Consider the following 22,249-nt stretch of genomic DNA (forward strand, 5'->3'; position numbering starts at 1 on the left):
GCTTGGCAGACTCTGTTCTGGGAAACAAGTACAATCCACAATCTTCGCTACTAAATTACTAAAAACTAAATATAAAATCTGCATCCAGCTTTACAAAAATGCATGCTGTCTGAATGAATTCTAGTTTACTGGACAACCAGATTGCCATGTCAAAAAGTCTGACAATTTACAACACAAATCTGTTCACTGTTGACATTTTTCTTAGATAACATTCTAACTCATACAGTGACACAGATGTTGCATACACCCACACTTTAATCTTACACAGGCTAAGTCAAGTTAAATAAAGAACAAGGAATGGCTTGGGTTGTAAGGGACCTTAAAGATTCTAGTTCCAAAAGAAGTAAAAGAAAAACAAACAAACAAACAAAAAAACACACTGAAAGCTACAGATAAGGTAAACTTAACATTCTATTTATCTCTATTACAATACAAGCATAAGGAATTTCATCAGGTCATTTATTGTACAGAAAAACAACAATGGCAAACCCTATAAAAGCAATGACTGCAGTTAACTAAGCAGTAAAACTGAGAAAAACACTAACACATGGAAACTTAAAGAGTTTATGGCATTCAAAAATTCGCATACATATTTGGGCAATAAAAACACTCTTCACTATAGTACGTTAGCAGGGACAAGTTATACATCGAACAGCGTAATTCCCAATGTTGCAGGTATAATATGGCAGTGAACAGAATAGCATTTTTACTGACAGGGAGTTATTTCAGGATAAGTACTACAGCAAAGGTGCTCTAGAACAGACAAGAGAGCTGCTCAGATCCACTGCAGTATTTTTAACAGCTTTATCCATCAACTTTAAAGTGACTGCCTCAAGTCAGGTTCTTACTATAATACTCAGAATTTCAAGTGTTAAGCACCCATAAATTTAACAAAATGCTCATACCTTGTGCATATCTAGCCCCTTATTAAGTTTTGGACACTAGAAACCTAATTTTGAGAACCCATTTCAAAGGGAACAAAACATCTTAATTATTCTTCTTCAAAGCAAATACTGATCTGCGGCAAAGGAAATGCCTCTGACGGCATGAGACACTGCACTGAGGCTGCTGCTTTCTGATGCCTGCAGAACAGCTGCACTCATATCCCGTGCTGTCAGGAACATCGCGTACTATCAGGCAGTAGGACAAAGGCTACCCTGGCAGGTCACACTTTTAAAGAAGAAAAATCAATTTCAGCATTCTGAAGAGTGCAACACTGGTGGAGTGTGTTATTAAGCATTACGAATGGTTCTGCTGGTGACCCCATTTAAGAGAATGGAAGATATAGCCAGAGAGAGAGAGAGAAAAAAAAAGAAAATAACATCTGCTGTATTATAGTATTGTATAAAAAAAAAAACAGCAAATATATTTGGTGCTATAGATGGTTCACAGCAAATGCAGGATTAACTATTTAATATTTGTGTGTGTGCATGCATTCATGCAGCTATATATGCATGTGTAAAATTGTATTCAATGCAAGCATATATACACATTTCTTTTATATTTATCATGTTATGTCTATTTTGAAAGTCATAATTCAAAAGACATTTTTACCATAATCAACATAACGTCTGAAAGCACTTTCAAGCCTGCACAATTATGATACTTGAGGGGGATCTCTCTCTGTGTTCTCACTTTCTTTGCCTCACTGACTTCTCGTCCTTCCACACACCTACTGGACAGATAGTTCACTGCGCAATAAAAGCAAACCATCATGTCTATAGCTATAAGCTTCCTTGTTTAAGAACGGTGTCAGAAAAGGCAAAGAAGATGACCAGGCTGTGCCAAAAAGAAAAAGTTTATAGCTAGATTCATGATTTTCAACATTTTTTCCCAAAAGTCAGGTAGAGAAAAAATGATGGTGATGTCTTTGAAAAGCTGTTAAGAAGAAAAGGAATTATTTATATTACCCTCTAGGCAACTGTGAAGGAGGGCAGGGGAGAAAGAAGGAGACTGAAACAACCACCAGAATATCAGTCCCTTCAGTAAGAGCCTTCTGGTAAACTATGACATAGTCATGTCTCAGAGGAAACCCAGAGATACCCAAAATAAAAAATTAAGTAATAATAATAATAAAAAAATATACTAACATTCAGTGGCATTTCCGTCCTACAAACTACTATTATCAACACCTGCATTATGTTAGCACCTAAAATCTTACAGACAGTATTGATAATAGACAAAATCTTTCATTGCTCAAGAGGTAATCAAAAAAGAACAACATTTTAAAGCTTTTACTTGGAGTGAGGGGGAGAGGGAAGCAGGGAGATTGGACAAGGAGGAGGGAAGGACTACATATTAACAAGCTATGTATTTATGTATGACCAGGGAAAGCTTAGAGAGGCAACTGATAAGTGACCACTACCTATAGATGAGTACCAGAACAAACATGAAGAATGATACTGCTGACAGACAACAGCAGACAATGCCCACTATTAGTCTTGAATAAGTTAGTTAGAAATTCAAAATTTGACAACCCACCTGGCAGCAAGTTATAGGCATAAAAGCATTTGACTATATACTACATGAATCCCCAATAATTGGATCTTTCAAGGAAAGACTCAAATTGTGTTTATATACATCATGTTCCTGCATGTATTTATACATGCAAACATTTTGCTACGAAAAGATATTCAGCAAATGTTATTTACTCTTGGTTCTTTTAAAAGAGGTTATAAGTACAGGAAAGAATGATTAACTGATTATTTACAAAGAATCTTTACTGTACCTATGACAACATGCAAAGACAGATTTCTAAATTATTTGAAAATAACCATTATAGTAAATTAAGTACTTCTTCACAGGACATCTGCAAATTAGGAAAGAAACTAAAAAGAAACATATCATCAGAGACAACTAATTGAGTTCAGTGACTAAATAACAAATGAGAATACATATAAGCAAAGGTACATGGCATAGAAAACAAGTATTTCTGTCCCCACTGTACAAAGAGAAACTGCAGGAAAGAAAAATTCCTGTGTTCATTTTATAGAGTACTTAAGACAAATTCAGCATTTGAAATCAGCTATATTGCTCACACACTAAGTTTTAAGAATGTATTTAAGCCTTTTGAGTATCAGACCCACAAAGGTGGCTGAAGCAGGCAGGAGGTCTCTGGAAGACCAAGACCTCAAGCCACTTTCTGACTTCAGCAGCTGTATGCAGGGGTTCTATAACAGGCAGGTCCTTCCTCTGCAAACATGCTGACATCAAATGCAGTTGACACTATAGAAATTTTTCTTCATTTCTGATTTTAAATGCGCCTTCAAAGGCAAGATACCAGGTTAGGCAAAACACTGGTCTGAAACAGAAGTCATATCGACACGGATAACACTCAAGGCTGCAGCCAGCAGCAAAACTGCAATTGCAAATTGCAGAGCAGCACTTCCTCCAACTTACGGATGGTAGCACAAATGCTTCAAAAGACAAGGAGTTTATCCTCAGAAAAAATCTACTTTTATTAAACTGACACCAAAACAAATAGAATTTCCAGCCTTTAAAGAACTTAGCTGAAAGCAAACCCTCCTGCTTTTATTGTCTCAAGCAATCTTTTTATGTTAAAAAGACGAAACAAGAGTTGATTACATTTTTGAAATCCACACCTATCCAGAAGTTAGAACACTGAGTATAATAAGGTTTACCTCTGGAACAGTGGTACAGTAGAGGAAAGTAATATTGTAAAAATCAATAAATGAAAAAGGTTATTTCTCAGAATGATTGCTCAGGAAGCTCTAATAAAATAGCTAGAATGAAGTATCAGGAAATTACATCTTTTAGAAATTTAGAACTCCCTTGCTTAAAAAAGGAAGAGAGAGAGAAAAATCACTGTTGGGTGTAACTCTCCTCAAAAGAGAGAATGTTTGGAGGGAGTGGGGGGGCATTTTTGTTATACTTGTAGAACCACATAACCTTAAGTATATTGTAGTTGTTAATATTTTATAAGCCATTTCTCAGTATATATCTGTTCTCTTAGGGGCTGTGCAACCATCAATATGGGTTCAAGCAAATGCAAAACCACAAAGGTATTTGCTTGTTAAGGAAAGGGGAGAAAAAAAGAAATTTTGTTAAGAAAGGACATCTGGAGGTGATTTAGTCCAAATTTTAGTTAAAGGAAGGACTCTCGCTAACACAGTATCAGGTCACTTAAAAGCAAGTGCTTGAGCACCAAGCATCTACATTTAACTTGAAAACTAGAAAACTGTCGCAGGAATCGTGCTTTCATAAATTTATATCTTGTGGAGGCCAAATGATGTCTTCCCAGTCAAGTTCATGCGTTGCCAAAGCATTGCCTGAACGGGCTGTCAGATCTGGAAACAACTGGGCTTTTCTTGGTGGAAACAAATTTGTTCCTCCTACTACCCTTTCTCTTTAATGCAGGGGGAAGCCAAGATAAATCTACTCTACACAAACTCTTTTATTCCCATCAGAAAAGGAAGTGTTACAGTGAAAAAAAATGATGCTTATCCAACCAATGGTGCTGCTTTCTGAGTCAGCCAGCATTAATGTAGTTGCTTGTTACATATGAAAATGAGACAGGATGCACAAATCAAAACAGACAAACAGGCGTGAAAGAGAGAAAAGAAACATGGAAGAAGCAAGCCAAATCAAAACATGAAATAGCCATCCTGGCAGAAGAAGTGCTGTGTTTCAGAGCAGCTCATTTGCTTTCTGACTCTCATAAATGGAGTAGGTAATATGTTTCCTAGAACGTACTTACATGCTGCAAGTGCAAGGGGTTCAGCTAGAAAAAAAACTTCACAGACTGATTTCTGAATTTTCATATCAGATTCACTTTGAATTAGGTCCTGGCTTTGCATAGTTTTCTGCTTATTTATTTTTTTAAAGTTCTTTTTATCTTCCTGATTTGTTTCTGCTCAATTCACTGTGCAAAGCCAAAAATACACTATACCAGATAGCTTTTATTCACAAACATGTACTGGGGAAAAAAAGAACAACAAACAAACAAAAAATCAAACCACCCCACACTACTATGTGCCTATAATACTTTCAGGAATCTTAATTCTGAAAGAATACTCTAGGTATTTAGTATCTAAAGATGCTCAGGTTTTGTATTTGTAGTACTATGCAGGGTGCCTGCTTTTCATAGGTACCTGTTGCAACTGTTTTCACTTGTTTAAATTACTTTTCTGTTGGACTATCTAGTAACACTATACACCAGATTCACTAATGTCCTTATTCACCCTTCCTAGCATCTTGAAAGTCACAAATGAAGCCAGAGTTCAATCCACTATTTCCATCATCTTACACATTAATTTGTTTCATTTTGTATTTTTTCCCAATACTGAACATTATGTCCAACAATAAACTTGGAGACCAAACCTTCCAGAAATACCGCTTTAATGAGCTAAGCTAGTATAAAATACAATCAATTTACTGCATTTGCAGGCTTCTTCCCACAAAAATGATGTTCCTTTCTAAAAATAGGCACAGATTATATTGGATATGTCATTAACAGTGAGATACCAGTAATAATCACAGATTTAGAAAGAGTTGATAAACGCTATACTACCCATCACAGAATTACAAAATGCACTGACCCCTAACTCAGGAGGTACAATCAGCTATATGAGCAATTAGCCACATCCTTCTCTTGCCTTATGTCAGTGTAACCTCATTACACCTAATATTTCCCTCGCGTTTATCTTTAGCACATTGTTCTGATCATAGCTTCATCATTCTTCAAGCCACTTAAAAAGGCATTACACATCTAAGACCAATCATTACACTACAGCTTCAAGAGCTATTCATGTATAATTCAATGATTTTTGGTCTGACTTAGCTTACTATTCATAGAATCTGGTCTAAAGACTCTTTTTTTCTTCAAGCACAAAGAGCTCTGCTATGCTCAGAAAAGTAATACTCACTGTAGCTAAATACTAACGGAAACCTTTAAAATGCTGTCTTAGCATATAAAGCGCATTCATCCCTCTGCATCCAGCCTGTTCATTTACAGAACACACTAAAGTTACAGCATGAAACATCTAGATTGCTAAAATGTTAACACAAGTGGTCAATTTGCCCCTCTACCCCTCAAATAATCCACAAGCACAAACATAAATCTCTTCTCAAGCAGCTAGTGGTGATGGAAGAGATTTTAAAGATTCTGGCAGCTACATAACCCACAATCTCTCAAGATTACTTCACTCTACTCCACTACTTCACTCCCTAAGTCTACAGGACAGCGTCAATACAGGTGATAAAACACACTGTAGGAGATAAAAACCTTAAACTTCATGCTGGCCCCCAAGAAAAGTTCCGAGGCTACTCCTTTATTATAGGACTGAAACATTGACACAGCTGCCCTTGAAAGCAGTTTCCTATTGCTTCACCCGCAGGGCTTCCCAGATCTCTTGTGTCAAAGCTGCTGTGTGGACTCACTCTTCCCATGATACACGTGCAGTGCACAGGCCACACTACCTAAGCAGTTTCCCTTCATGATTTTGATTTTCTGCTCTCAGGAAATGCTGGTATAATGGCAACATAAGTGCTACAGAGGACGTTGTTCAGGCTTTTTGCATCCAAACAATTTTCTCTTATGGTTATTGTGGGTATGGTCATGCAAAAGCCTGAGTGAAACCTGGAGACTGACTCTAGCTCCCAGTGGAAGTCAAAGTACAACAGCACCTAAAAAGTACACTGTGGCACCCTACACCATTCAGCTGAAAAGTCAAACCAGAGAACTCTCCTTGCTACTACCTTTGTCACAGTTACTAAACTCCAAGGAAAGGGAAAGGGAAAGTCTCAAAGTTATACAGTAATGATTTAAATATTACACCACACAATGCTCAGTTACAGCCTAAGACAGGTTTTCTTTTAAGCTAGCAAGAGGATTTTTATTCTCCTGTATAATGTACTTCAGAATAAAACTTGGCTTCTGTATTACTGTGCTGGAATGGAATTGCTGTTCATGATCAGTTCAGAAGCATTAGCTTTCTGTCCACTTATTTTGCCAACAATTTTTACATTCAGTTAATTTTACATTTGACTTTCACGTATTATTTTAAGCCTAGGTATCAGTATACACCAACTTTTTTTTTTCCTTCGAATAAATAACTAAATTCATTACCTCAGGGCCAGAGACTAAAGCCTGTCTAACCAAGTCCCAGAGGGACTACAGACATAGAGAAGCTGTAGATTCAGATCTCAAGAATTAAGCTGCAATATGGTTTAATGAATTTTAATAAGATAGGCTCTGGTCCTGCAAAATTCCTATATATAAGGCCCTATACTCTGACCTCAAGAATTCCCTTTGTTAGTCATTATCATCATTAAACACACTTATCAATGACAGACACTACTTTCTTACTTAAGCAATAACAGAGAGATTGTTGAAATACTTAGGATGAGAATACAGTGTATTCTAATCAGGAGAATTGCAAATTATTGGAAAGGTATTTACTAATTCCATTACTCATCTGCCATCAAATAAACTGTATGTTCTGGCACAGAAATCTATCTTTTATGTGTGTGTGCGCTTATATATAAAATATCTTTTATATATATGTATAATATTATCTACCTTTTTTTCATTATCAATAGCTTTTTCTTTTGTCTACCCAATCTGACCCAAAGTCACCGCAGAAAATTTTTCATACAAACACCTTACATACATTTGCCAGGTAGGATAGAGTAACCCTGAAGGAACAACTTGAAGAAACCCTTTGAGGATGTTAACTTGGTTTTGTTGAATTTATTTTCAAAATGCTCACTTAACCCCTACGCTGTGCAGCGTAAACCTCGGTAAGGGCCTGGACAGAATGACTGCAATTTAAAGCCAATCCTCCAGACTACATCGTTTGCAGATTGAAAAAAATATATATTGGTTTAAGGTGATTCTCAGTTCTTTAACACTGCAGGAAAACATCAGCATCTGTTCCATCAGGACACTTTTACTCCTCTAGAATTTTAATAAATATGCTCCTTTGGAAAATACTTGGTTTACAAATTTCAGCCCTCCTACACACATGCTGAGACAGGTCCAAGTCACACACATTTTCCAATCTCATAAAAATTTAAGTATATCACTTTCAGACAATTTTCAGAAAATTATTGATATTCAAAGAAATTAAAAATGACAAAAAAAGTATTTTGCAGTCAATTCAACATTTGACATTCAGCAGCATGCAGCTAACCTTTGTGTTTCCCTTTTTTCTCCTTTCTGGTGCTGCCAGTCTGACAGCTTGCAGCTGCTGCCTTGGCTTTTTTAGTTGATTTTGGAGCTTGGGCATCCACTACCACTTTTACATCTTCCTGTTCGGCCTCCTGCACTGCTTGAGAGATTCAAGGTACCCCACCAAAAAGAAAAACAGAGAGAGACGAGAGAGAGAGACAAAGAAAGAAAGAGAATGAATTGAGAACTCTTTGAAGGCAAAAGAAGTAAGCAGACATCGCAGAATTTAGTATTTCAGATAATTCATGCAGAGAAGGGATTCAAATAAACCAGAAATTGCAAAGTTACAGTAAAAAAAAAAAATGAAGTGTTAGATTAACTGGGAGGTGTTTCCTAACTTTTTTCCTCCTTCCAATAATATATCAGCTCCTAACTTTCAGTCCAAAAATAACATCAGAATATTAATGTGTTGCTGAGCTATTGCAGGAAGCACATTTCCTTACACTAAAGCTCTGCCAGACTGATCATCAACAGTGGCAGCATGAAGGCTGAATAGCTTTATTTAGACTTCGTAGTGCCTGTGCTTAAAACCATATCCTAAAACCATAAACAAGGAATCATCAATTTTATTTTCAAAACATATTTACACAACCATATATACCAGAGTATCATGAGTAGGACAGCCATGCATTTTACGGAAAAACTATAGCCCAAGCTAAAAACTCCTCCTACTTTGTTCCGTATGAATTAATTTTGAGAAGTCCCAGCATATTATGCATAGCACAAACTATGAATGTCAGCATAATTCACATAATCTTGGTTGTTTTCCAAGTAAAATGAGGCTTTATCACTTTCTAAAAGCATGACACACTTTGAGGTCAATATTTCAATCTGTGAAAGCAATGCCCAGAGCAGCTCTTTGTTCTGGCCAGACCAAGCCTTGAAGTCAAGTAACACTGAGGTTATAATGATATAAAAGCAATCACCCTTGTGAAATACAGAAAGAAATAATCAAACTTCATACCCCAAGCAAAACGACATGTAGGTGAGTACTAAGAAATTTTAGCATCAGCTGCTGGCTGCTGTTAATTTCTAAGCCCCCAGCTTCATGTGGTCACTGTGGTGTATCTCAGAGGAATATCACCCCGGCACTTAATGCCAAGCCTCCCATCATCCTTTTCTTTTCCCCAAATTAAAGTGCTTTCTTTAAAAGAAAAAAAAAATGAAGTCCACTAAGGATCCTAACTGGAAAGAACTGGTTGCCAATAAAATTTCTTTAAAAATATCCCTGACAAAAATCATAAACCCTGAAAGGACTTAATGATGCCCCATGATGTGAGGACAGCTGGAAATCTCCCCTTGAGGAAGGAAATTCTCTCCAAGCTTCCAGTCTATGAGGCATCTTTGCCATTCACCAAATCCTTCAGGCACATGAATGGCAACAGAAACAGCAAGGGGATTCTCAGAGGAATAAGATGACATGGATTTAGCCATGTTTATGTTAACTGCAGCATACAAACCCACAGCTGCCCTCCCCAGCCAGTATGAATAGCACTACACAATGAGCATCTGAGGCATTCACTAAACACATACTCCCATTTCACTACACAGAGGAAGAGTTCAAGTTTTATAAAGTATATATATGAAATCGGTAGAGGCATGAGTGATTAACAGCCTAAAAAAATGACTTGTCGCTGCCCAACTCCTCAGCTCCATCTTTATTGAACACAAATCACAAGATTGCAGTGCTGAGCATTACAGAGCACTGAGAAAAGGAACAAGACAGAACCAAAGGAGTGAGTGCACAGCACGACAGGGAAAACAGCACATACAAGGCAGCATGGTCTTCTATTTCTACAGGCATGGCAGCCTTGGACTAAGCAGGGAAGCAAAGTATCCCTGCTGAACAGTCTTTAAATAGGTAGGATTGGTCAGCCCAGCAATCTGTCCTATATTTATAGCTTAGTCTCTCTTTAAAAATGAGGATATGTTCTCTTCATTGTTTTAAAGATGATAATCCTCCATATAACTGAAATTCAGTACTTTACAAATGACCAACATTAAATGACCAGTCAGGTCTCTAAATCCTTTTAAATACAGCCATATTCATTCATTCAGATGAAACTTAATCTACTTGGCCCAAAGGAATGATTAATCAGCAAGGGATGAAATGTTCTGACATTGTTCATTGAAAAATTAAAGACTTATCTTCACCATCTTGTCAGCTGTCTTTTGATCTAACAAGTAAAAGCCTAAAGCTTTGTGAATTAATTTTGTCCCATAACTTCCAGCAAGAGATATCTGATTGTAAGCACAGTAATGGGTGCTCCAAGGGCCAGAGAAGAAAATATTTCCATTACTTTAATCTATAAGGCAAGATTTCAGTCCAGTAGCCATTCTGAGCATATACTACCACTGCTCTATATGGTAAACAGAACTTTCACACATAAGTGATGGAGGCTGCAAAATAAAATTTAAACCATAAATGTGCTGATACTACAACTGCGTTCATGAAAGAATTAGCATGGAATTTCCTGTTTCTAAAGGATGCTTTTTTGACCTGTAACATTACATTTAAATCGCTACCTCTGGAATAAATCCAAATCTAATCCCAAAATACTGCCTCAACCACAAAAACCTACCATTTTATTCTTAGCTATTAATTACTCAAAAAACAGCAGACTTTGGCTAAGGCTTGTCCAATCACTAATGTTTTCTTTGGTCTCCCTGGATAATATTCACTGACAATATGATTATCTCCTTAATCGGATGTTAAGTTAAAAACAATGATAGCAGTAGCACAGAACCAATAAATAAAGAATTTTATATGCAGCTACAGGGATGGACTTTCCATAAATGGCACTCAAAAATGTATTCATTTCAATAAAAAAGGGAACTTTAAAAATCCCAATTGATCTTTATCTTAAACACTAGGAAACTACATTTGAAAATCCACTCCATTGCCCCATATTTCCAACTCCAAATTATTAAAATCTTCACTCAAAAAATAAAGACATTTTTTCATTTTCTATTAGATTTGTTTGTACTAGAATTTGCATTTAGACAAGACAGAAATGAGAGCAGGATGCATTGTGTCGAGACACAATTCCAAACAGCAAATAATGCTGGACTGTCAAACCTGATGTTTCATTCTCTTTTGGTCCCATAAATTGTAAAAAATGATTCTGAGATAAATGGCAAACTTTCAGATAATACAGTGACATGGTTTTAATTCTAGTGTTGTTCATCCATGTTTGTTCAATCAAGTGCTGATTACTAACCTCAATATGGTATTACTGAAAATACTTTTGGGGAGACAGAAAAGAGCAAAAGTTACTATATTTAGGTTAGGTTATATAAGATTATTTCAGAATCTGAGCTAAGAGGAAAAGGTGAACAACTAACAGGTAGGCTACTAACATAGTACCAGATGAGTGCAGAATGATTGCACATCAAAGTGGAAAAGGGCAATGTCCTGGTTTTGGCTTGCATTGACAATGGTCTAACTGCTAAAAGCGTGGAAAAGAAGTCCCTCTCATTAAACAGTTCTGTGCTGGACAGCAAAGCACATTACAGGGGCAGAGCTACAACTCACAGCCAAAGAAAATTATGCAATTTCTAAGAGAGTGAATAATCTGTAATGCAGACAACACAGAATTGAAAAAAATATATTGAAAGATAGTTATCCACACATATTCAAGTGAATGAAAATGAAAAGCATGCTTTTCCATCTGGCCTTTATGAATGTAAGTTCACGCAGGAAATTAGTTTCAAAGTACCAAGCAATGAAAATGCAGATTTTTTCTTTTTCATTTGCATGCCCATTTTTGATATGAGTACTTTGTACACTCTTCCAATCTTAGAGGAAGAAACAAAAACTATCAATCATAACTTACCAATCCCTCTCACATAAAAATGCCATGTACTAAAAGAAAACTATATTTTTGATTGGTACCTTATATGTAGAATGAAGAAAGTGAAAAATCACACACACAAAGAAATGGATACATTAAAACACTGCATAGTCTGCCTGGAAAACATGTCAGGTAGAAAGGAGCTGAACTAGATGGATAAGTTATGTGGTGCACATCATTGGCTCAATTCAATAAAGCAAATATCCACTCTTTTTATTAATCTCCTCTCATGGTAAAAGTGAAATCCAGCATGAGTGTCATGCAAAGAAAGCTAAAACACAGTTCAGTCAAGAGCATACTTTAACAGATCAGTGCAAATTAATTGTCCTTTTCCTACTGTTGTCTGAGATGCTCTTCCATTTCACCATAGAAATGTCTTGCTACTTTTCTTTGTAACGTTAGCCTTAGTGAATATTAATGCTTATTTGAGCTGTCATTCTTTTTTTTTTTTAATCAACTTAGATTATGATACTAACTTAGCATTTTTACACTTATCTAGAAGTCAGTGGATCCTATAAGAAGTATCCAGAAGATGGGCAATACCACCATATTTTAGAGTAAAATGAAATATTTTTTTTATCAGTTTTGTATAGGCCTACAAACAAAAACAAAAAACATTGATGATAAAATCAGTTAAATACAAGGGCCTGAATTAGGGCAAGGACGCTAGTGTGTTAGATACTATTTGATTACTTAACAAATATTTGCTTTCTGATTCAAAATGCTTATAATCAAAGGCATTGCCCCTGCAACTAGCACCTTACTGTCAGATTCCAGACTCAAAAAATTTTATCACTCGTAATGTCACTGTGACTCCTTGCAGTTTCTGTAGCTAACACTGATGCACTGACGAGGCTGATTTTACAAAGGTGAAAATACGCATAAGTGAAGCTGCATGTGAACGGGCTGAGAGAAGAAGAACAAGTGCACAGGAGAACTTGCTGGTGCTTGAGGACATTATCAAGAGCTCATTGCCATAAGGAGACTTTTTTTGAAGGAACAAAGGAATGAATAAAACAAAAGCTTCCTTTTAACTCCCAGGCATCTGCTGTCTGACCACTGAGCAGAGAAGAAAAGGCAGCATGTGAAATGGAGAGCTAATAGCAATGAATCAGACTCTTTGGGAAAGTAGACAACTAATAAGGAAAGATAAAATTATCCATGAAAAGCCTCTACCAGGAAGATTAAGGACAGAAAGAAATAACATAATTATTTTGAGTGCCAGGGCCCTGAGGCACTAATAGGCTTTAATTGCCCTGAGGAGCCTCCCTTGTGGCCTCCACCCACTCCCTGCCCACAGAGGGATTGGTCTCAGCTCAGTCAGGGCTATGGCATTGGTCTCCAGCTGTGGTTCCTGGGATGACCCTGGTGGCACAGTGTAGGTAGCTCATCCACTTGATAGACCCCTCGTGTGTACACTGCAGCCTTGACTCCTGGCCCCATCCCCTTCCACCCTGTCTGGCACTCCGGGGGGACCCCAGTTCATCCCTTGCTGCATCTGGGATTGCAGAGGATGCTGTTAGCAGCAGCCAGCTCTGCCACCTACATTCGGACCTGGTGGGATGGTGCCCCATCCCTAAGGGTACTGCCTGTGCTGGGGTCACCCTTGTGACCAGGCTCCCTGTCCCTTTGGGAGCTGCAGACTCCTGCTACTTCCCTGACACTGAATTGTAACAAGTAAATATACTTTAAGTAGAAGTTTAAAGCAAAGAGAAGGGTGTTTTTCAAGCAACTTCTCTCAGTTGCCTCTAAACTTCCTTAAATTTTCCAGTGCAAAGAACCACAAAAAGACTTCTAAACCACTTGCTACCTGCTGTTCTCTGCTGCTACAGGGTTAGTTTATTTTGGAAATGTACTAGCACGGTAATGACTGTTGATAAATTAAGAAGATGCTTTAAAGGATGAACGGTAAAGAGACTGTGGCCAAAAGGGAGATTTCAGAATATATGCTTATTGGGAGTTAAGTGTTTTGCCCACACGATACTTGGAGTGCTGCCCGACCTCTCAATATTAATAGTCTTGTGCACAGAACATTCCCGGCTGTCTTCAAAAAATAAACTAACACCTCATTTCAAGGTCAGTGAAACACAGGGATGCAACACACAGATTTGATGAACACTCAAATACATGTGTTTTTAAAAGAATGGTTAATTGATGCCATCTTGTAAGTTGGCAGCTTGGCACTCATCAGAAAACCCTCTCTCACCATTCATGGTAAAAGAGCAGAATGACACATCAAACTTAACAATCCAGATCTATGACTTTTACCTAAAGTCTGCTCTTCAAGAAACCAGACAACCATTATATCTAGATGTGCTGCCAAATGTCAAAAAAGAAAAATAAGGAAGTAATTTTGCTTTTTAACACATGGTTAATCGAAATCTCTAAATTGGAAGTTGCCATGAAAATTATTCAAAGAGTTTCTAATTGAAAATATTTTTAATTCCAAGTTAAAAAGAAAAAAGAAAAAGCCACAGCTGCAACAAAATACGTTAATATTAATGAAAGCATATCTGGCACTCATTCAAATCTCTGCCTTCCTCAGAGCTGCGAAAAGAAAAATCTCTCCCCAGTGGAAATTCACCATTTTCATAGAAATAAAATTACTCTTCCCTGTAAAAATGGTCTTTCATCATTTGCATTAAATGTAATTAAATAGTGTAATTAAACTGTTTCAGTAAGCAGCATATCTCTGCATGTTACTTGGTTTTAGGAAGGCTTGATATGTATTTGCAATCCAGACTGAAAAATAGAAATCCAGAAAAATCCAGACTGTACTTATAGCAGAATTTTGCAATGCCATATCACACTAAAATGTTTGGTCAAGTTTAAAAAAAAAAAAATCAAAATAAGGGGTGTAAAGATATATGAAAACAAACTAGCAGATGTGACTGTAAGGCATTACAAAATAGCAAGCAACATTTAATAAAAACTTTAAACAAGCAAGTAGCAATATGCCTTCTGAAGGACACTGAACTGAAAATAAACTAGGACACAAGAAAGAGAAGACAAAACAATTTGCTATTTATCTTACACTGGATTAAATTTACTCCACTGAATAAATGACTTTGTCTTCTTTTATATACAATGTAAAGTTAATTGCAATACAAAACATTGATATTAGTTCTTATTTAGCTATTTGTAATGATGAAATAGCGTCAAAGTTGTATTTGGTACTGCAATAGTAACAAAGAGTGGCTTTATTTGAGAGTGCAAGAATACCAAGGACTTCCAAAGAGTGGCTTTGTTTGTAATAGTAGCAACTGGAGCCAAATATCACAGAAATTAATGAAAGGGTATTTATTGCTTGAAATAGCAAGCAGATAATTTAGAGTCTAACCTACAAGTATGGTCCCAAAACTATATTAATAACTTAATTTCAGTGCAAATAAAAAAGGCCACTGTATTAATTTTACATGAAAACTTTCTGCTACCTTTACATACTCAGTTTTGTCATGGACTTATCTAGAAATGCTGTCATGAAAGTATTTCTTCTGTAAGTTTGCCTGTGTTCCAAGGCGAACAGATTATATAACAAGAGGTTCTTTTCCCATTAAGTATATCCCTATAACCCCTTCCAAATAATTAAAGCAATTTCCTGCATGCTTGGTCCTATTGATCTACAAATGCTGCCACATTTCCCAGTACTTACCTGGCAAGCTGGCATTACCTCTGGCTAATACTCCAGCTCAAACCAACCACTCATGTACTGGAGTGTCAAGGATTCATTTTAACTTTGGTTGACCTGTTCAATCTAATTAATGTCACTTTCTGCAGATAACATAAATACTGTTACTGTTATTGGTTTATTAGCCAATATAACAATAACCCAAAGGTTTTAAAAAGAAATATTACAACACGCAAGTCATTTGCAAGCTGCAGGATCTGAAAATTCTTGCTTGTAGGTGAAACATAAGCAGGAACTGAAAAGCAAGAACTGAGAAGAAATTATTTCTGGGGATTTTCTGTGAACAGTGAATTCTGCAGATCTGATCCACTTCTTCAGTGGAAGGGCAACTGTCTCCTTGAGAACCACGTGGCACCCAGAGGAATCACTAATAATACTGAGCAGGGAACATAGACCATCTCATCCTACCGCCTTGTCACCTCTCTGTTCTGCAAGTATCTAGGAAAAAGTATGATGATGCTGGCAATGCTCTTCCTCACTCTGTGGTGACAGGCTTTCAGCAGAGCCATTTCCTTATTTATTAAACTAAATAAAATGAAACTTGAAAGAGCCTTGTAACTGCTCTGTTTATTACTGAATGAAACTGGTTCCAGCATCTTCAATCCTGAGCAACACATGTATAGAAAAGCCACATCTGTATTATCCCACGTGAGCTGCCCCAGCTGAGCTCAGTCACTGCCTGTAACTAATATCCCTCCATCCTATTGCATCTTAAATTTATGTGTACTTCAAGCTAGGTGAAGCAAAATACACATGCGACCAGGGGACTAGCAGCAATCATCATGCAACTCCCTGCAGAGAATCAGAATCCGCTAAGGGTTCTTTCCTACAGAAAAACTTATGATCAGCTTAACTAGCAAAGTATGATGTTCCACTATATCTACTTACAAATGGCTCCCCAGGCCAATGTTCTATTCCAGAACAAAAGTGACCTTGACTTTTTACTCATCTCTCTGGTAATTATTCTGGACTGAAATCAGTTTTTACTCCAGTATAGAGTTGCCCATCAGGGAACCACTGCAGCACAGATAACTGCATCAGAATAAGCTATGGGAGTGTATGAAAGAGAATTTCCTAGCGCAGAAAACCAAACATCTCAGAATGCTGAGACGTTGTCTCTGACCTACTTTGAGTAAAGTACCATAGAGATATCACCATACAGGCATCCAATTATTTGTTGAAATCAACAAGTGCTTTTGTGCTATGCAGAATCAATACAAGGAAAAAAGAGTAGAGGAGGAGGAGGATAGGTAGAAAGAAGTGTTCTTTTTGTAGCATTTGCTGTACAGGAATTGATTTAACAAACATGCTCATCCAAGCAATGTAGTTCATTCACAAGGCCGTTAAATCCCATCAAAGAGTCATTCTTAACTTAAAATCTGCATGCCCATAACAGAAACAAATGAACGGAAAAGAGCAGAATAGTTCTTTAGAAACAGCCCAGATGTCTCATGCATCCGACACTCCCACATACAAATGTTTTCATTGAAGGGGAAAAAAAAAAGTGCCAACCCTGAAGCTGAATACTGTAGTTAAAAATGGTCATTAAAACCTAACTACATACCATGCAAACACTGTATCCTAAGACACTAAGCACATGCCCAGAGAAGACCACACCAAAAAAGGATACTTCTGGAGTTCTTTTAATATTTTCAAGAGAAATGTTCCTAACAAAGGGTTTTACAAGGTGATAAAACACTTTATTAAGTAACTAAATTCTCCTAAATTGGCTTTTGCTAACTGCACAGTTTATTGCAAGGACAGCTATCCCCAAAAGATTACAAACTAGGTTGAATATGAGAAATGTTACCGTACCTTTTTGCTTCTCTGAAAGCTTGAGAAATATTGAAAGGGTTTGAGATAAAAATGTAGAACAAACTGATTTAAGGAGAAGAGATTAGTAAGTATTCCCATAAATGGTGTGCTATAATGTAACAGGAAGGGTCATGTTTTACCTTAAGAGAACAGTTAATCTCACTTAAGTCAGAAAGTCCACTATGGTGCAAACTGTTGCAACATCTAGTTCAATTAATGTAGATAAGAAATATGTTACCATTTATAGCATGATAATGTCTGTTTTTCTGAGCTGTGAAAATTAAAACTTCACTCTACTGAAAGGACAGTACCTCTGTACCATACAATACTATTTCTTAGATAACATTTCAGTACCTTTGATAAGCTATTATGAGTGAAAAGCAAGGAGAGGAAATTTGTTTTGTTGATTTACTTAAACTACCCCTTTGTCCTTACAGCATAAACTTAACTTTGAGAGCATTATACTATGACTTGCAGTAAATATGCATGCAGTAGGTCATATTCATATACCATGATATATGGTGCTGCTGTTGCTGTTAAGATATGATTCAACCAATGGCGCTTGTTCTTCTGAATGTTTCGTTCTGCGTGTTCTTGTGCGACTGTCCACGTTGGACTGAACCATTAATGGCTCCTGGCGCTTTTTTTTCTGCTTCTGTTCTAGCAGTGCTCGCTGAGGGAAATACAACGAAAAGCATCTGTTACTGGACTCCAAACAACAGCAATCTATGATTAAAAACAATGGATATCTTTACACCTTCCAAGTTTTAAAGTGGTGGGAATTGGCAAGTGGGATATTGGGTTATATTGGGTTATAGGAAATCTTTCCAAAAAAAACAAAAAACACCACCAACCCACTGCTAAAACACCTTCTGCTGCAAACAGCAAATAATTAAAATAGATCTTTCTGAGCAGTCTACCAGCTGTCAGAGCTTGCTTGGAAATAACCCTTGGGAAAACAACAGTGTGAGAGTACTGGCTGTGAAGCAATGCGAGGGTAAGCAAGGGCATGAGGCATGCAGATGCCAATTTAAGTTTCTGTAAATCAAGAGCAGAATCTGCAAACTAGAATCAAATGATAATGCTGGACATGAGCCGAGTCAAACAACTATACAAGACGAACTTTAATTAAACACTTGAATTTCCCAGTTACACCTGTGGAAAACCAAAGCAATACTGATGGGAAGCAAGGAATTATCCTAGCAGCCTACAAGTCTCTTCTCCCAGATGCTTTGTTCAGCATCCAATGGCACCACAGGCACCTCTCTGTTTGAGACCTCTTCCACGACCCCTGAGACCAGAGCTATTAATTTTATGTATCCATTTCCTTGCCATCTCCCTGCCCCTATACAGTGATTTTTTTGCTTTTAAAAGGGAGATGCAATAAAACTGAAGAACAAGAATGGAGAATGGAGTCTTTCAGCTCCATAAGTTGTCTGGAACACTCTAACATGACTCCAGAAAGGTCAGAATCTGGTGCAGGATTATGGCATAAGTACAAAGAATTTGAAAATGAGATTCTGGTAGACATGCAAGCTAATAAAACGATGGGAGAAAAAATGGATGTAACAACATAAAATTAAACTCACAAGATTTGACTATAAACATGACACAGGTTCATGGAAAAGGCACCACAAAATAATCAAAGGTGAAATGGAAACCTCAAACCCCATTAAAATTTAATGGCAAAATTCCCAGAGATTTCAGGGAAGAGATTCTGAATCACTTTATGTATGCATCATGTAGGAAAACAGTAGCAAAATAGACAATGTGGCACATAATGCCACTAGTTTACTAATTACACAAGGGTTAAATCCATGGAACAAAAAGGAAAAGATGTAAAAACTCTATGGTAAACTTCTGCTAGCTGACATGTATGCCAGAACCTCTTGTCCTTTCTGGTCCATCAGATGGATAACACATTTTAAGTCAGCTTAAAACAAGTCCAAGACAGTGGAAACGATAATCACTCAAACTGCGGTCATAAGAAAAATCTCAGTAGAAGTTAGACTTCTACATAAGCTGTAACCTCCACAGACTTCTCATTTGCATTCCCTAATCAGAGGATATAATTTTCTTGCAAGATGTATCTATTGATTACCAGGTATGTGTGTTGCAGATTTCAGTACTCCAAGTTTTAGACTTAAAGCAAGAAGGTCCTGTCCAAAATCTTACCTGCCTGTCAAGCTTCTGCTGACGCAGGCTGCTTCCCTCATCATCCAGAACACTGCAAAGAAAACAAGTACATAATTAGAACAAATTTATCACTCAAAATAAACACCAAACAGCAATCACTGAAGCCAACTCTCTCAAGAGTTACTTATGTAAAACTTCCACTGGGCTCCACAGAAGTTTGCCTGTCCCAACTTGCAAAAGTTGGCTCAAGAGAACTTAAATGCAGTCCATGAAAAAACAAGAAAAACTCTGGTTCACATGAGCCTCAATAAAAAGTTTATATTCAGCCAGATCACAAAGAAATGCAAAATCCACAGTCTACAGCTTGTTTTCTTCTCCACTGTCTTCTAATGAAAATGTCAATGTATACCGCAACGGGATTTGATTAAAAATTTGCATACAAAGCATATAAAAACTGAAGAGTGTTAGAGATACGCTTAGCAACTCAGCAGTATTTAAAATTGCCTTAGGAAAATTAACCGTCTAATTTTTGCACACTGAAAATCGGAATTTATTCCCGAATACCTGAAAAGTTGCACTTACTGCCATGCACTCAACTTTTAGAGACTGTCGAGACAAACAGTATTGTGCCACTGCCTTATTTCTTCCTGCTAATTGTTACTAGTTGGCAGATTAGCTCCTGTGCATTCAATTGTTTTCATTATTTAGACGTTAAAAACTAATGGCATTGCAATCAGAAAATTATTTTTGTGAGATATTTTATCAAACTACTGACTACGCTTTATTTTTCTGGAAAACAAAGGTTTCTATTGTAAGAACATTATGGTTAAACTTTGAACATAGATAATTAAACCTTTTAAACAGTAATATATTACCTACAAGGAATATAGTGCTATAGAACAACAAAATAGCCTTACAACTAGAATTAATTTCCTCTTACAGCACTTAAAAATAAAATAATAATAATAATAAAGCCTCTTTCCTATAATCATTCTTAACGATTAAAAAGAAAAAAAGCAACCCAGGACAAACAAACCTGGATTCTGACATACATACAACCAAATTGTATTGCAATGGAAATATCAAAAAATGTGACTTCCCATATAATATATACTCTCTGGGAGACAATCATCATTATAAGAGTTAGCAGAACTAATATTGGCATTCAAATGGTCACCTTTCCAATACCAGCTTTATCAAGACCTATAATTAGGCATTATTGGTAGTATCAGTCTTTAAAGATTATACAATGGTTGTACCTTGCAAAGGCTGATGTTCTAAAAAATGAAACTACACTGTACAAGCACCTGGGGAAGGAAATTATGCAGTCTCTTGTAGAAGTAATAAACTAGAGTAAAAAAAAAAAAAAAAAAAAAAAACAAAACAAACAAACAAACAAACAAAAAACCACAACACTCTCACAAAAGTGTCCTGCTTTATATCAAGCATTCTTCATTAAGAAAGTAAAACTACCTAAAGAGATACCTTTGGACTAACAGTTGAGTAAGAGATGCCAAGTATAAACTTTCAGGCCTAATGGCCTGAACAAATCCTCCTCATTTAAGATAACGCTTGAAAAAAGCCCAAAACATGTAATGATGATAGTACAGATCCTAAGAACTGCAGAGGCAGCAACGCATAGACAGCTGTAATAGTCAGAGAGGTCAAGGGCCAATACTGCTCCACTCCACCAGTCATTTGCAGAGCTAAGGAGGAAACTCTGATCTCTTCTCTCATCCTCTGCTTTATAAATCAGGCTGTGCTGACTCCCTCAGATACATTAAATGAGATATATATATAAACTTCTCAGACATTCCCATAAAGCACCAGTTCAGTAATTATCTTTATGTGAATATAATGGTTTCAGTACTACGCTAGATTGGTTATAATTTTAAAATCTCTATCACAGACAAGGTGTCTAAGCACTCAGGATGTCTCTAGCTTCCTCTGCTTTCCCATTGTAGCACATCCTGGCATAACACACTGCATGGAACAATGGAGCAGGGAAAGGTCCTCAGTCCTGTTCTGAACCTCCCGTGACCCCCGGGAAGCCACAACAAGCTAATCTCAGGTTCAGGTAAACAAGCACAGCTCCACAGGTCTCTTTACGCCTGAACCTTACTACAGTAAACGTGGCCGTGTGAGCAACACCACAGCAAACGCCAGGTAGAGGAAGGGTGTGATTTGCACTGATTCAGCATTCCACGAATGCAAAGCAACTATCAGATATGCTGAAGGACTGCCAAAGAAATGAACTTCCATCCAAAAACTGTGGATGCCACAACACGAAAACACCTCTCCATATAACCCTTTTACTTCAAGGCACGGTTTTTAAAGCCTCTGAATACATGCAATTGAAGCTGACACCAAGAGCAGCAATGCCTTGAGAACCAGCTGAGAAATTCTTCTGCAACTTCAGTCTTTCCTTGCGTGACTCGATATTTTATAAAGTTCTGGGTTGTTTTCCACAATCTTTTTATAAGTATACATTTAACTACAAGCCTTACCCTCACATTATTTAAGCTGCAATGCTCAACGACTAGAATTGAATTCCAGCTTTCTTCA

General features: G+C 37.0%; 1 protein-coding gene across 8 annotated transcripts in view; it reads right to left on the minus strand.

Annotated features, from left to right (window-relative positions):
- Positions 1-22,249, minus strand: part of TUB (TUB bipartite transcription factor) — a 135,343-nt gene that overhangs the window by 47,039 nt on the left and 66,055 nt on the right. For all 8 annotated transcript variants that reach the window (XM_050710873.1, XM_050710870.1, XM_050710868.1 and 5 more), the window contains exons 2-3: positions 19,724-19,775; positions 18,059-18,221 (exon numbers count right to left, since the gene is read on the minus strand). In XM_050710873.1, the coding sequence (XP_050566830.1) occupies positions 18,059-18,221; positions 19,724-19,775 (215 nt within the window). The remainder of the gene's footprint in view (positions 1-18,058; positions 18,222-19,723; positions 19,776-22,249) is intronic.

This window comes from Cygnus atratus, chromosome 5, assembly GCF_013377495.2.
Source record: "Cygnus atratus isolate AKBS03 ecotype Queensland, Australia chromosome 5, CAtr_DNAZoo_HiC_assembly, whole genome shotgun sequence".
NCBI lineage: Eukaryota > Metazoa > Chordata > Aves > Anseriformes > Anatidae > Cygnus > Cygnus atratus.